This window comes from Peromyscus californicus, unplaced genomic scaffold, assembly GCF_007827085.1.
Source record: "Peromyscus californicus insignis strain IS unplaced genomic scaffold, ASM782708v3 Scaffold_18__1_contigs__length_77618521, whole genome shotgun sequence".
Classification (NCBI taxonomy): domain Eukaryota; kingdom Metazoa; phylum Chordata; class Mammalia; order Rodentia; family Cricetidae; genus Peromyscus; species Peromyscus californicus.
The window spans coordinates 3,788,061-3,800,787 of record NW_026294480.1 but is presented as its reverse complement, the minus strand read 5'-3'; the positions used below and the strand labels follow the sequence as shown (position 1 = coordinate 3,800,787).

General features: G+C 48.8%; 1 protein-coding gene across 2 annotated transcripts in view; it reads right to left on the bottom strand.

The window, feature by feature from the left end:
* Positions 1-4,784: 4,784 nt before the first annotated feature.
* Adamts16 (ADAM metallopeptidase with thrombospondin type 1 motif 16) overlaps positions 4,785-12,727 on the bottom strand; it is a 117,011-nt gene continuing 109,068 nt past the window's right edge. For both annotated transcript variants that reach the window (XM_052742924.1, XM_052742925.1), the window contains 2 exons: positions 6,754-6,901; positions 4,785-5,985 (listed from right to left, as the gene is read on the bottom strand). In XM_052742924.1, coding sequence (XP_052598884.1) covers positions 5,882-5,985; positions 6,754-6,901 — 252 coding nt within the window. In that variant the 3' untranslated portion in view covers positions 4,785-5,881. The remainder of the gene's footprint in view (positions 5,986-6,753; positions 6,902-12,727) is intronic.

Genomic DNA, 12,727 nt, shown 5'->3' with positions numbered 1-12,727 from the left:
AATTTTTAGGTAAATGGTGATGTGAGATTTCTTCAAAGTAGGTGATGTATGAGGAGGCCATTGGAGGCCATCAGTGCATAGCAGTGTGGACCATGTGAGTTCCTGCTAAGTAGATGGAGGGGAGGCCATTGGTGGCCAGCAGTGAACAGCAGTGTGGACCATGTGAGGTACGAACCATGTGGAAAGTCCTTCCTGGCACCAGCTGGGAAGAGGGTGAGAGAAGAAATGCTGTGGAGACTGCGACCTTTGTGACTATCCAGGCTAGAGAAAGGAATGGAAGGCATGTCGGATGGGGGAGCATCAGCGCTCAGTGAGTGCTTTGGGGATAGAGATTCTGGGGGTGCCCTAGAAGGAGGAACCCCAAGAACAATGGCAAATTTCCTGGTTTTGAACATTTTGAGTATGGCCCTCGGTTACAGCAGACACCAGGAATACCTGTGGAAGTAGAGGGGAAGAAGGAGGCTAGCCTGGGGTATGTTGTGGTGAAGTGTCTGCGTTTACCACAGGACAGGCAGTGCTTAAAGTGAGGAGGGATTTTATGCTGGGGTTGGTGTCTGTTGAGTGGAAGCATGAGGGGATCCACATGAGATGCAGCATTGGCTTTTGCTTTGCCAACCAGGAAGTGTTTAGTGCCTCTTCTAATAGCCATGTCATGGGAAGGTATAAGTCAGAAGTAATGGGTAAGTAGGGGGTATTTGATGGTCTGTCAAATCTGGCTAACTTCCTTCTAGAAGAGTTGATTATTTTCTCTGTGATAAGACAGGATGGCAGTGATGAGCTGGCAACAATGTCTATTCTGGTCTCCACTTTCTGTTCCAGAGTCTGTTCCAGACATAACCTCCCACTGGCTGAAATATTATGAACCTGGAATTCACACGGTGGAGCCACACTACACAGACCTCTAAGGTGGACCCTGGCAAGGGTCAGGGACCACCACACTAATAGGAGTTTAGGTTCTTATCTGGTCAGAGCTGAGAGGCTCACAGGGTTGCTCAGGGACTGTCCTTTACTGGGAAGACCTTCTGCTCTCTGCCCATGGCTCACACAGACTCGGCCAGAGAAGCCCCATCGTGGGAAGGAATGATTGGCCTCTCCTTTTGCTCGTAGAGAAGAAAGAGATATCAGGAATGTGTGGAGAGCCCCCCAAACCAGGTGTCTTGGTAGGTGGACCTGCAGTTGCTGTGCAGGAAGCATCGTCAAGGTCTTTGCTCCCACTGGGGACCACCACTTGTAAGGCTCACTAGCCTCAGCCTCCTGAAGTAAATGAGAAACAGTTCTCGGGGCATGAAACATTTACTGTAAAGGAAGAGGACAAGAAGCTTTCGAGAAGGGCAGCATATCAGAGTTGGAGTACAAAGAACAGAGTCAAAAAAGACAGGAGGAGAGCGAGGATGGGAAGCTTGCTGCCTGTTCTCCAGCCCAAGGCAAGAATGGGCTTGCTGGAAACAGACTCAGGGGAGCTTTGATGTGTCCCTTGAGATAGAGAGGCATGAGGCCCTACCAGGAGTAAAGCCAGGAGCTCAAACGTGGCTGCTCTGGCTTCCCAGACAGGCTCAGAATTACAAAGATAAACAGCAATACTGGGTATGGGGTGGGGAAGGGTGAGTTTTGTCATAGGAATTTTGGGGGGTGTAGGATGCTTTCTTTATCTTAAAGTCTCCTACAGATGTTGGGCACTGGAGTTGCTGGGCTAGGCTGGGAGGAGCTGTTTGCAGCAGGGAGCTTTGGCGGGACTCAGAGGGACAGACAGGCAGACAGGGAGGAGAGTGCCTCCTGCTCTGGTTTGTCCGGTTGGGGCTGGTTCCTCACTTTGTCTCCCCACAGCTTTGTTTTGTCTGTTGTCTGCCTCCCTCACAGCCTGGAATTCCTGGGGTCTGTGCCTAGTCCAGACGGCTGTGGTGCCTGTTGCTGGGCCATTCTGGCCTCACCCCATTGGGTTCCAAAAAGCAGCACTTGGCATGATTCCCAAGAGGCCAGTGAGACAGGACATTGGCTGTCTGTGGCTCTGCCATGGTTTCCGAAGACAATTGACAAAGGAGCAGAGAAAATCCCGCCTAAGCCCCCAGGATAAGGAGCAGCCGGAGCCCTTACTCACTGTAAACTCATCCATCACCAAGCATGCCAAGGCTGTAAAGATGTCTCTCAACTCTCTGTTGCTCCGGCTTTGGCTCCTTTGTCACCTGCTAAGAAGAGGGTAGTACACGACACACCAGGATGCATCTCAGTCAAGTGACCACAGCTCTTTGGGGCTCAGAACCATGCAATGCTTCCAGGGCAGTATGAGTGGTCAGAGGTGAGTGAAGAGTCCTGAGAAAGGAGCAAGGTGGCGCGGTGTGGGGGGATGCTGAGCACCTCCATGGGTCCACTGGTACCCCGTGTTAAACATTTCATATGGAGTGTGGGGGGTGACGAGGGTGGGAAGACAGGACCCCACCATCTACCTGGAATTGGGTTCGTCATTCCTGTGGCATTTATATGCTCTGTCCCTGGAACCTTTTTCTGGCCCAAAGCTAAAGACTACATTAGAACACACAAGTTGAAAAAGGTTGAGAAATGTCCCCCAGTTAGGAAGAGATTATCTGATAACCCAATATTTCTGGACACTGGAGAGTGAGTATAGTGGGATCCAGGTCCAGTGGGTGGGTCCTGGTTCAGTAGGCAAGTCCAGCACTTGCTTTTAAGGAAATCCCAGGTGACCAGTGGGAGGCAGCAACATGTCTATGTCTTTTAGAGCGGTCAGTGGCGTTTGCAGATGCCTCAAGGGACTGGAGCCTTACTGAAAATGACTGACTGAGAATGCCTGGCACAGAGGCAAAGAAGCTGGAGCATTGTGGGGGACAGGAGTGTCCACCAAGGGGAAGGACCAGACAGAGTGGGATGAAAATATGTGCTGTGGACATGAAGACAGAGACGGTGGCTGCTGTCGCTGCTGAGCTCCTGTTTTCTGGCCCAATCAGTTTTGCAGCTTACAGCCTGGTGGCCTGGAAGCCACTCCTCCCTCTGAAACTGGAATGGCCCCTCATAGTGAGAGTTGCAGGTTCGGTGCTGTTAGTATCCTATCTCGCTCCATACTCAGCCAACACGGGACGCATCCCAAGCTAAACGCAGTCCTGGACAGTTGCACATTCCAATGTTGACAGCAGAGAGTAGATAAAGACTCTGGTCAGACCTGGTCCAGCCTGGGTGAGATCCTTTCTGTCCACTTCTGAAGAAGACGAGGAGTAGGTGATGGCCTGGGGTGGGGAGGCTGAGAAGGGCCCCGGTTTTCTAGTCTTCCCAGTCTGACTCTGGCAGATGCAGTTCAGCATCTCTGTTCATGGTTTCCCCTGAGAGCAGAGCCACGGGCAAGTGGTGGTTGCTCCATTCACTACCTGCCCTTCTTATTGTTCCATCCTCACTTTCAGCACCAGGCAGAAGGCTGCTTCTCTCTCATCCCTGTCGAAGGCAGCACCTGTCTGCCTGGTCCTATCCACGTGGAATGCTGCTGTGGGTGCTCATGTCAATTTGTGACTGCACACTATCTCATGATGGTGCTGGCCCCACATCTTGATCATATTTGCCCTTTTCACAAAACTAGGCCAAGAGGTCTCTTAGGAACTGGTTCCTAGAAGTCTGATTTGTTGGCAGCAGCTTGGAAAGCTGCCTTAGAGGTTGGTGAATTAACAGGGCTATAAGATCAGGAGAACTAGGACTTTGGAATGTGGCACTCTAAGTTACACAGCATCCTATAGAAACCTATGAATCCCTTTTTTGGTCTGTGTCTTCAGGGAACACTACATAGAACTTCTTTCTTGATGTGTCTGTAAAATGGGTTGTGGGTGTTAGCATTCAGGCATTTACACTGGCCTGCTCTCAGGGACCCAGTAGGACACGTCATCAGCAGTAGCCAAGATATGACACTGTAGCTATGGCCATCACCAAGTAGAGCACTCTACCTATGCACATGCACTATATCCCCTTATAAAAGGCAAGATCTTCCCACACACCCCTCACTCTCTTTCCTCCTGCTCTGGCTCAGAGGCCACCTCTTTACCTCATCCCAATAAGCCTTCCATGTGAGCTCTGTTGCATGGTGTGACTTGGTGGTGCCCCTTGGCTCCAATCTGCTGAAGGTCACCTTCTTGTTTGTTAAGCTATTACAATGGGGTCTCTCCATTCCGGTATATGAGAAGGTCTGTGTACTCAAAGCTATGGTGTGCTCTTGCACCAACAGGTGTCATTTCCAAGCAAAGCAGACTGTGCTGGTAAGTTTCCAGTGTTGGCCCACCCTTTTCTGGGGGGACTGCCTGTCTTTTCTGTGGGGCCCCTCAGCTGGTCTGCTAAGGTCCACTCACATGCTGGAGCATAGTCTTCCTTTAAAGGCTAATAATGAAAACTTTAGTCATGTCTAGAAAGCACTTTCAGAGCATGTTGTCTCGAATTTATTTGGCCGTCACATGCTCTGGCCAAGTTAGCCCATCAGAATAAACACCACAGCACTCTCTCTGGTTCAGAGGTATCTGCCCATCAGAATAACCACCACAGCACTCTCTCTGGTTCACAGGTATCCGCCCATTAGAATAACCACCACAGCACAGTAGCGCAGACATTACTGCTCAGCACAAAGCCTCCTCCACCTGCCCCTGCCCATCTCTCCTCCAGCTCTATCCTCTCCTCCGTGACAGGGCTGGATAACTTTCCATGATGTTCTAAAACCCTCTTCAGCACTGCTTTCCTGGTATCCTCTGCCAGCCCTTCTCCTCAGAAGTAAACCTCAGGACAAACCATGATGCTATTCCAAAGCATATCATACAATATAAAATTTATTATAAAATTTCAGCAAATATAAATATCTAGGAGCCTATTTGGAAGGCCCTAGGTGGGGAGATCAGAAAGAAGCACCAATAATGACAGGGAGAGGTATGGGGGTAGAGTAGAGGGTTGCCACGAGGCCTTTCATTTGAAGGTCATTGGCCTTTGCTCTCAGCTCAGAAGCAATCAAACCTATGGAATGTATTTTAAAACCACTCAACACAGAAACCACAGCCTAGGGCTTAACACTACCAGCACATCAGCCACTAGACTGACATCTGTCTATTACTGGGGATCCTGCCTTTCCAGGGACACCTAGATATTAGTGTCACCTGTACTTCTGATCCCCCATTTAAAACAGAACAGAACAACACTGAAAAATGGATTGAAATAAGAACTCACTGTGAATAACTGAGAAAGAAAACAAAGTATCAAAGTTGCTCCCCCAGCCCAGGGTTTGAAAGTACAGAAAGCACCTTAGTGGGAATTTTGGTTTTCCATTTCCAAGTATGTGAATCCTAAGTCAGAGTCCCCAGCAAGTACCAGCTCCTGGAGCCAGTGGGGTAGGAGAGAGCTATCTCCCAGGTGCCCTTCAGTGTTCACAGAACTTTCATGATGATAGTGGGGTCTCCGAGGCAGGAGGGAGGCCGGTGTGCTAGATGGCAGATGCTGTGCACATTTTTCTGATTACTTGCCCTTCTCCTTTTAGAAATACATCCAGCATTTGCTAAGTTATGCCTATCTCCGGCACGTGGTTTGGCTGAATGCAAACATGGGGGAAGGTTGCTTCATGCCAACTACAGCACAGGCCCTCCCGTCCATGGGCAGGAGGTCAAGCAGCAGGACCCTACTTTCCCACCTAACTGGAGGACAGGACAGAACGTGTCTTTGTGGGTGCAGGTATGTGTTCCAATACTCAGAAACACATGGATGCACTTTGGGTCAAAATCCCAACAGTCCTTCTTCTTCCAGCTCCCGTGTTCTCGGATGCTTCCCAATGCATACTGCAGAGCTCTCCGGTCTGGCCTCTCTCCGCCGTCCTCGGGGGCATCTTCTGTCTGCCGGGACTGGTCCCAGCTTACAAACTGGACTAGGAGCAGGTGTCACAGCACTGCTTGCTGTAGAACCTGTGACTGCACATGCCGTGCTGAGGAACCAGGTAGCACCAGTGGAAGAGGTCTTTGCAGAAGGTGTCTAGAAGCAAGCACACTGCGCATTAGCTCGAGGCTCCTAGGGGCAGCCCTGGACTCTGCTGGCTGTCTCTGTTGCACAAAGAAAAGTGAATTTGTGATGGCCGAGGAGGAGCTCCCCTCCAGGCTGGTTGTTGTGTGAATGAGGGGCGTCCCCAATAGACTGTTTTGTCTGACCTCTGGGTCCCCAGTTGTTGTTGTGGAACGTTTGGGAGTCGAGATCGACTGGAAAATGGGGACCATAAGGGGCAGGTTTTGAAGTTGCATACCCTGGCCCTCACTTCCTTTCCCTTCTCTGCTTTCTGACAGTGGATACAATGTGACCAGCTACCTCACACTCCTGCCACCATCTCCCTGACCCCAGTCACCAGGACTGTATTCCTTGGAACTATAAGCCAAAGAAAATCGCTAAGTCCATAAAGACGCTGTCTGTCAGGCATTTGGTCACAGCAGTGAGGTGTAAACAGGGTCTGCACGGCATTGTTTTCATAAAACCCTCCCTATGAAACTGGGGTCTTCTGGTGCTAAATACACTGGTGCAGCTCCCTGACCAGGAAAGATGTATAAAACATGGATCCTGGATGCCAAATGCCTAATTTTCATTGTAAAGTAGAGGAGGTGAGAAGAAGGAAAGACTATTATGGACACAAGGCCCCAACTCCAGGGTGCTCCAGCCAGCACCCCATCTCCCGGGACCTTCTAAGGGACTTCTCCAGAAGTTTGACATCACCACCTGAAACACCAGGTCCAGCAGAGGGGCTCTGGCACTCACCTCTCTTCTCTGCAATAGGGCAGAAATGGGTGTTGCAGGCCAAGGAGGTCTCCGGTTTCTGGTGCAGGATGCAATCTGAGGCTGGCTGTCCCCCCAGCAAACACTGCACAGTCCTCCTCTGCACGCCACCCCCACAGCTGGCTGTGCACTGCGAAGGCAAAGCACACCGGTCACACGCTGCCAGGATGTGAGCACAAGCTTATCCACTGGCAGGTCCGCTTATCAGAGGGCCGTGTCGTACACCAGAGTGACAGTAATGGGGACGAAGATTCCTGAAGTGAGGTGATGTGTGGCCCTCTATCAGAGCACCACAAACCAGCCCACGATATGGCTACCCCATGATGAGACTGCTGTCTTACCCTTCTTGAGGACCAAGAGAAGATAGCCTTGGTCTGTCAGGATGCGCTCAGGTGGGGATTTGATACTGAAGCCTTGATTAAGGTTTCCTGGGATCAGCATGTTGAGGCATAACACACTTGCTAAAGGCATCAGTGTATTGCATAAGAACACAAGTATCTGTGGATTCGCCTAGGAGCTCCTCAAATTATAGACAGTGTGAAAAATGAGAATACTTAGATCCTGTCTCCAGGGAAGTGATCCCAGGTTACTCTTATGTTTAGAAAAAAAATCAGGGAAGCTTTCCCCCCACATCATTTTGGTTTCTGTTGAAGGTATTTGAGAGAATGAAATTGCTGATTAACCGAGGCCAATCCCAGGTACTGTCTCACCTGTGTGGGGCTTTGTCTTGAACCAGGTCTTATCATGCCCATGGTGCCAGAACTCTATTGCCCATTTCCCGACTCTCCTTTACCCTGAAGGAAGCCACATCCAGGATTAACTGCAGATATGAACCTCTGTCTAGAATGTTCTTGGATGAGTACCAAGTGCTGTGGGATGTTCTGTATGGCAAATGTGTTGCTCTGATTGGTCAATAAATAAATCACTGGCCAGTGGCCAGGCAGGAAGTATAGGCGGGACAAGGAGGAGAATAAAGCTGGGAAGTGGAAGGCTGAGTCAGAGAGACACTGCCAGCCACCACGATGAGAAATAGCATGTGAAGATGCCGGTAAGCCACGAGCCATGTGGCAAGGTATAGATTAATGGAAATGGATTAATTTAAGCTGTAAGAACAGTTAGCAAGAAGCCTGCCACGGCCATACAGTTTGTAACCAATATAAGTCTCTGTGTTTACTTGGTCGGCTCTGAGTGGCTGTGGGACTGGCAGGTGAGAGAGATTTGTCCTGACTGTGGGCCAGGCAGGAAAACTCTAGCTACAACTGAGGGTCCGATGGACCCAGGGAGCTAGTGCCTCCAGGAGGCTACACCAGGTTGCTTTCTCATGGCATGAGGGGACAGTGTCTTTTGGGACAAGATGGCACCTTCATTGAGATGCCTGGGGAGCCTCAGGGGTGTTAAGGCCAGACCATTTTGGACCCCAGCATGCCAGCCAGGAGCTCCTTGAGTGAGGGCTTCCTGTCTCAGCACTCTAGGCAGAAGTAACGCAGGGAGAATGGAGAGGGGGAACTAAATCGATCCTGTTCACTGGCTGTCAAGGTGCACGCTCCATGGAAACTGCATAGGAGCCGTCTGACACCAGCCATGTGCAAAAATGTAAGGATGAGCAGCTAGACTGACAGAGGAACTTTAATGGGCCTGTGGAGACTAATCTACCCAAGAAAGAAAACAGCGCAAGTCTAGAATGAATTGTTTAAGGCGTGTTTACGCAAGGTTGGTGGTTCAAGTATGTCAAGAATGTGGGCAATTAAAGGGACACCTGGAAGAAGATGAGGTCAGTTCTCAGTTGGGATGTCCCGGTGTGTGGCAGACAAACTGACCAGTTGTTTACCTGGCAGGAATCATTCTGTGAAAAATTGGGACACGCATGACTCACTGGTGTTGCTCGCACACACTTTCAAGGCCGAGTCCCACCACAGGGACCTGGAGCTTCAGGCATGGACCTACTCACTCACCCAAAGCAGCATGCCAGTATCAGCCAACTGGATACTGAACTTATCCTTACTGCCTGCCACCCTCAGAGCATTCAGAGTGATCTCAGATTCCCTGAGTCTAGTGTCACGCCAAATTAATCACCTTCCCATCTCCAGTGAGGAGAGAAATTGGACACACAGAGTGCTGGGAATCTGGAGCTGAAGGAATCGCTTTTGCTCATGTCTTCCTCTTCCGGTAAAGCATGGTCGGGCCTGGAGCCCGTCTCTGGAACATTTCCTAGAATTGTACTCCTTTATTTCAAGATCAGAATTAGTGAAAGTCACCCACAGCTCAGTTTCAACTTGTAACCATGGCAACCAGAACAAACAACGCAGTGGGCAGATACACATTTTGTTTCTGAATTGCCAGGGTCAAGTGGGTCAGCAGATGTTTCCCACTGTGCATCATACTTCCGACACTGCAAAAGCTCAGTTCAGCCCTTTATTCTTTGCTTTGTGCATGTCAGGCCCCCCCACCCAGCTCATGGGTTGTTGAGAGCCCTTGGGATGTGGGCGAATGGGACCAAGCAGCAATGGGCCTGGTCTCACTGGGGACATCTGCAGCCATTTCTATCTGCCTGCCTCTCATCCTTTAAGCAGAACCTGTTCCTGTTCAGCTGAGGATTCTACTCAGGGTGACAGTGAGATGTGTCTAACATTATGACACAGCTACGTAGCATCCTTGTGAACTGTTCAACTGAACTTCCAAAAAATAGTTACAAAAGTCTTCTCATGTTTTGGATACATTTATGATTCTGAGTCAGGCTGCATTCACAACTGTCCTCTGCTAGCTGAGGGCCACAGATTGGACACAGTTCACCGTTTCGAAACCACTCATGGGTGGTTTGGTGTGCTTTGCCATGGATTTTTTTTTTTTAATGAACACATATCAATCACTCATCACTCCTGTACCGGGCAATGTTCTAGGTACTCGATACTCAGTGATGCAGACAAGTGACTCAGCGCCTGGCCTCAGGGTACTTGAAGAAGCCACTGGCCAGAGTGTGGTCCTAAGCCGGGCAGTGCCAGCAGCCGTGGAAGCTCAGGACCTCGGCAGTGCCAGCTCTGGCACCCTCCCCCCCTCCCCCCAGGCTCCCCACCCCTCCCTGCTTCAGGCTTGGCACCATCCCTGGTGATTCAGACACCCTGGTTTAGAGAGTCTGAGACTGCCTCATGAGAAAAAAGGCATATTTATGTAAGAAACAATCTCTCAAATTCTCAACATATGCATTTCTCCACATTACACAGGAAGAAAAAAGATACTTGGCTCAAAACTTTGGAAACGTTTTGAATTGATAAGGATTGCATTATACAAGGAGATGAAAAGAAAATATGAAGGTTAAAAATGTGTATTCTTTTTCTTTCCAGGACAGGGAAGGATGGAAATTGTTTATCAATTACACACAGTGGCTTCAAACTCAGCTGAGTGCTTAGGATTTTTATCACAGAGTTCTTGTTGGGTCTTCCATTTACAAACAGACAAGAAGCACCTGGAGCCCTCAAGAGCAGACAGTTTGATGGCTGGAAGACAAGGAGACAGCAGAGGCCATGAGAAGACACTGAGGCGGCAGGAACCAGGAGAAGGCAGGGGGAGAGCAGGGGCCAGGAGTCTCACCTGACTGCTTGCTGTGGACAAGTCGATGTCACCAGTTTTGAAAGAAAGAATGTTCAATGGAGAGTCTAGAACCTCAAAGCTTGGCCATCTTCCTGCAGTTTCTCAGGAAAGAATGCTCAATGGAGAGTCTAGAACCTCAAAGCTTGGCCATCTTCCTGCAGTTTCTCAGGAAAGAATGCTCAATGGAGAGTCTAGAACCTCAAAGCTTGGCCATCTTCCTGCAGTTTCTCAGGACTTCTGCTGAGCAATCTGCTTGTGGTGCAGACAGCCTGCTGCTTGGTAACCTTGTTCTATATCAGCTCAGCAGATCCCACACAGCCACCTGCTGCAGACACCTAAACAAACCTCTTGGTCTGGTGGTTTCATGCTGGACCTGTGGCTCTCACATTAGAACCACTTGGAGAACTCAAAATAGCAGATCACTACCCAAGAACTCTTTGAAAGATTTTGTCCAGTTCTGGAGATTGGATGTGACAAGGAGCCACCATCTTGTCTAGGAAGATGGTCCTTTCTAGGGTCCAGCAAGTGTGGTCCTCTTGTGGTTCTAGGATGGAATTAACTTTTGCAGTCTGAGAACATTTCCTTCCTCAATAAGAAGACCACCACACTAAATCCACACTGCAGATGTGGTTACATCTACTCCTATCTCGACAGACTAACTGAAGACATTTGCTGACCACTTCTCACTCAAAACCGTCTGTCTCCCTTTCTGCTTCTCAGACTTCAGAATGCTTCTGGATCAGAAGTGATCCTGATGTTTGAGAGATCAACAATTCACACGAGATAGGTACTAGATGCTAGATGATAGAAGTGGCAAGAAGGATTACTCACTTCATCAGTGAGGACACTAAACAGGTGCATCACAAATAATAGTGTCTGCTTTGAGAACTTTTGGATGTAATGAAAGCAAGCCTGCCTCTTTGTAACATTGGTCTTTCTGAAACATGGTAGTTGCTAATCCCCCAGGAAGGATTGGTGTTTAGCTGATGGATTCCATTGAATTTGTAGGACCACAGAAATGGAGACCATGGGCTTCATACAGTGCAAAGCTCAGCCCTCAAATACAAAGGACAATAGATACAGAAGCACACACACTCAAGTGCTGGGGACCAAGGGTTCCATTCTGCTACCTCTCTTCTCTAGAACCTCTGTTGAGAGGGACCATTAAGTCTGTCACTTAAAGTAGTATCTTCCTTTCCAAATCCAGAGCATTTCCCATGGCCATGGAGATGACAGGCCAGTGTTCTTCAGAATGGGATTGCACAAACTTCAATGGCCTTACTCATAACAACTTCTGATATAATTAAGGATGGGGTTGTGCAAAATCACTCAGCATAGATTGTGAATTATCCATCAATAGCTCTAAGCTGGTTCTTATTTTTGCATGCCCCCTTAGAGCTTTGGGAGATGAGAGCAGATGAGTGACTGCATTGTGTGTACAGGGCAGCATCTAACTGTAATCTTTGTGCATCTGTCTGTACTCTGTGCATGCTCCTCTCTCTCTCTCTCTCTCTCTCTCTCTCTCTCTCTCTCTCTCTCTCTCTCTCTCTCTCTCTGCAGTTGTTATAACATCTCAGTCATAGTTGTCATCTGTGGAATCCAATAGTGTCATCTGTGACACAGCTGCTGACTCCTCATAGTCAATGTCCTTCCCAAATAACCTGTACTGTCCTAGTGAAGTGGCCCTGCCCTACCAACCTTTGACACACTCATCTCTGACATGTGAAGTGAGAAGGGTCCAACAGGTGATCACATTGAAGCTGTTCCCAGACCTCACAGCATGGGAACCAGTAGATCCTCAGTATACATGACTGAAATGATTTAGGTCAACCTTATACCATGGTGCACCATGAAATGAGAAGATAAACAAAGCTATTTGAGTCTGAAGAGACCCCAGATAGCAAATCACCACAATGTCCTTTATCTGGGACAAGAATAAGCCTGTCTGCAGTGGAGGGTCAGCCAGGCACAGACCATCCATTACTACCTGAAAATTTTCCAGCCCGAAAAATTTCCACAGTTTATGTGTAGGGTCAAGGGTACAGATGCTTAAGGCAAATATACTCCATGAGTTATTGCTCGCTCTATAAAGGTTATGATATTAAATCAACAAGAGAATCTCAGTGGGTATAAACTGTAGTCAGTTGATACAAATGACTCATTAGACAGATTAGGCATTTCAGACCTACTGAAGCTATTGAAGAGGTATGCTAAGTTTTAGGTTTGGGTTCAAGAAAAGTATTGTTAAAGCTTTACATGCTCCAAGAGAAGAGACCCAGACTGGAGAGAGTTGGTCACTGCTGACATGGACCATCTGGGTTGGTCAACTCCACGAGTCACTTGGGTCACATGACCACAAGCCCTGTCTAGT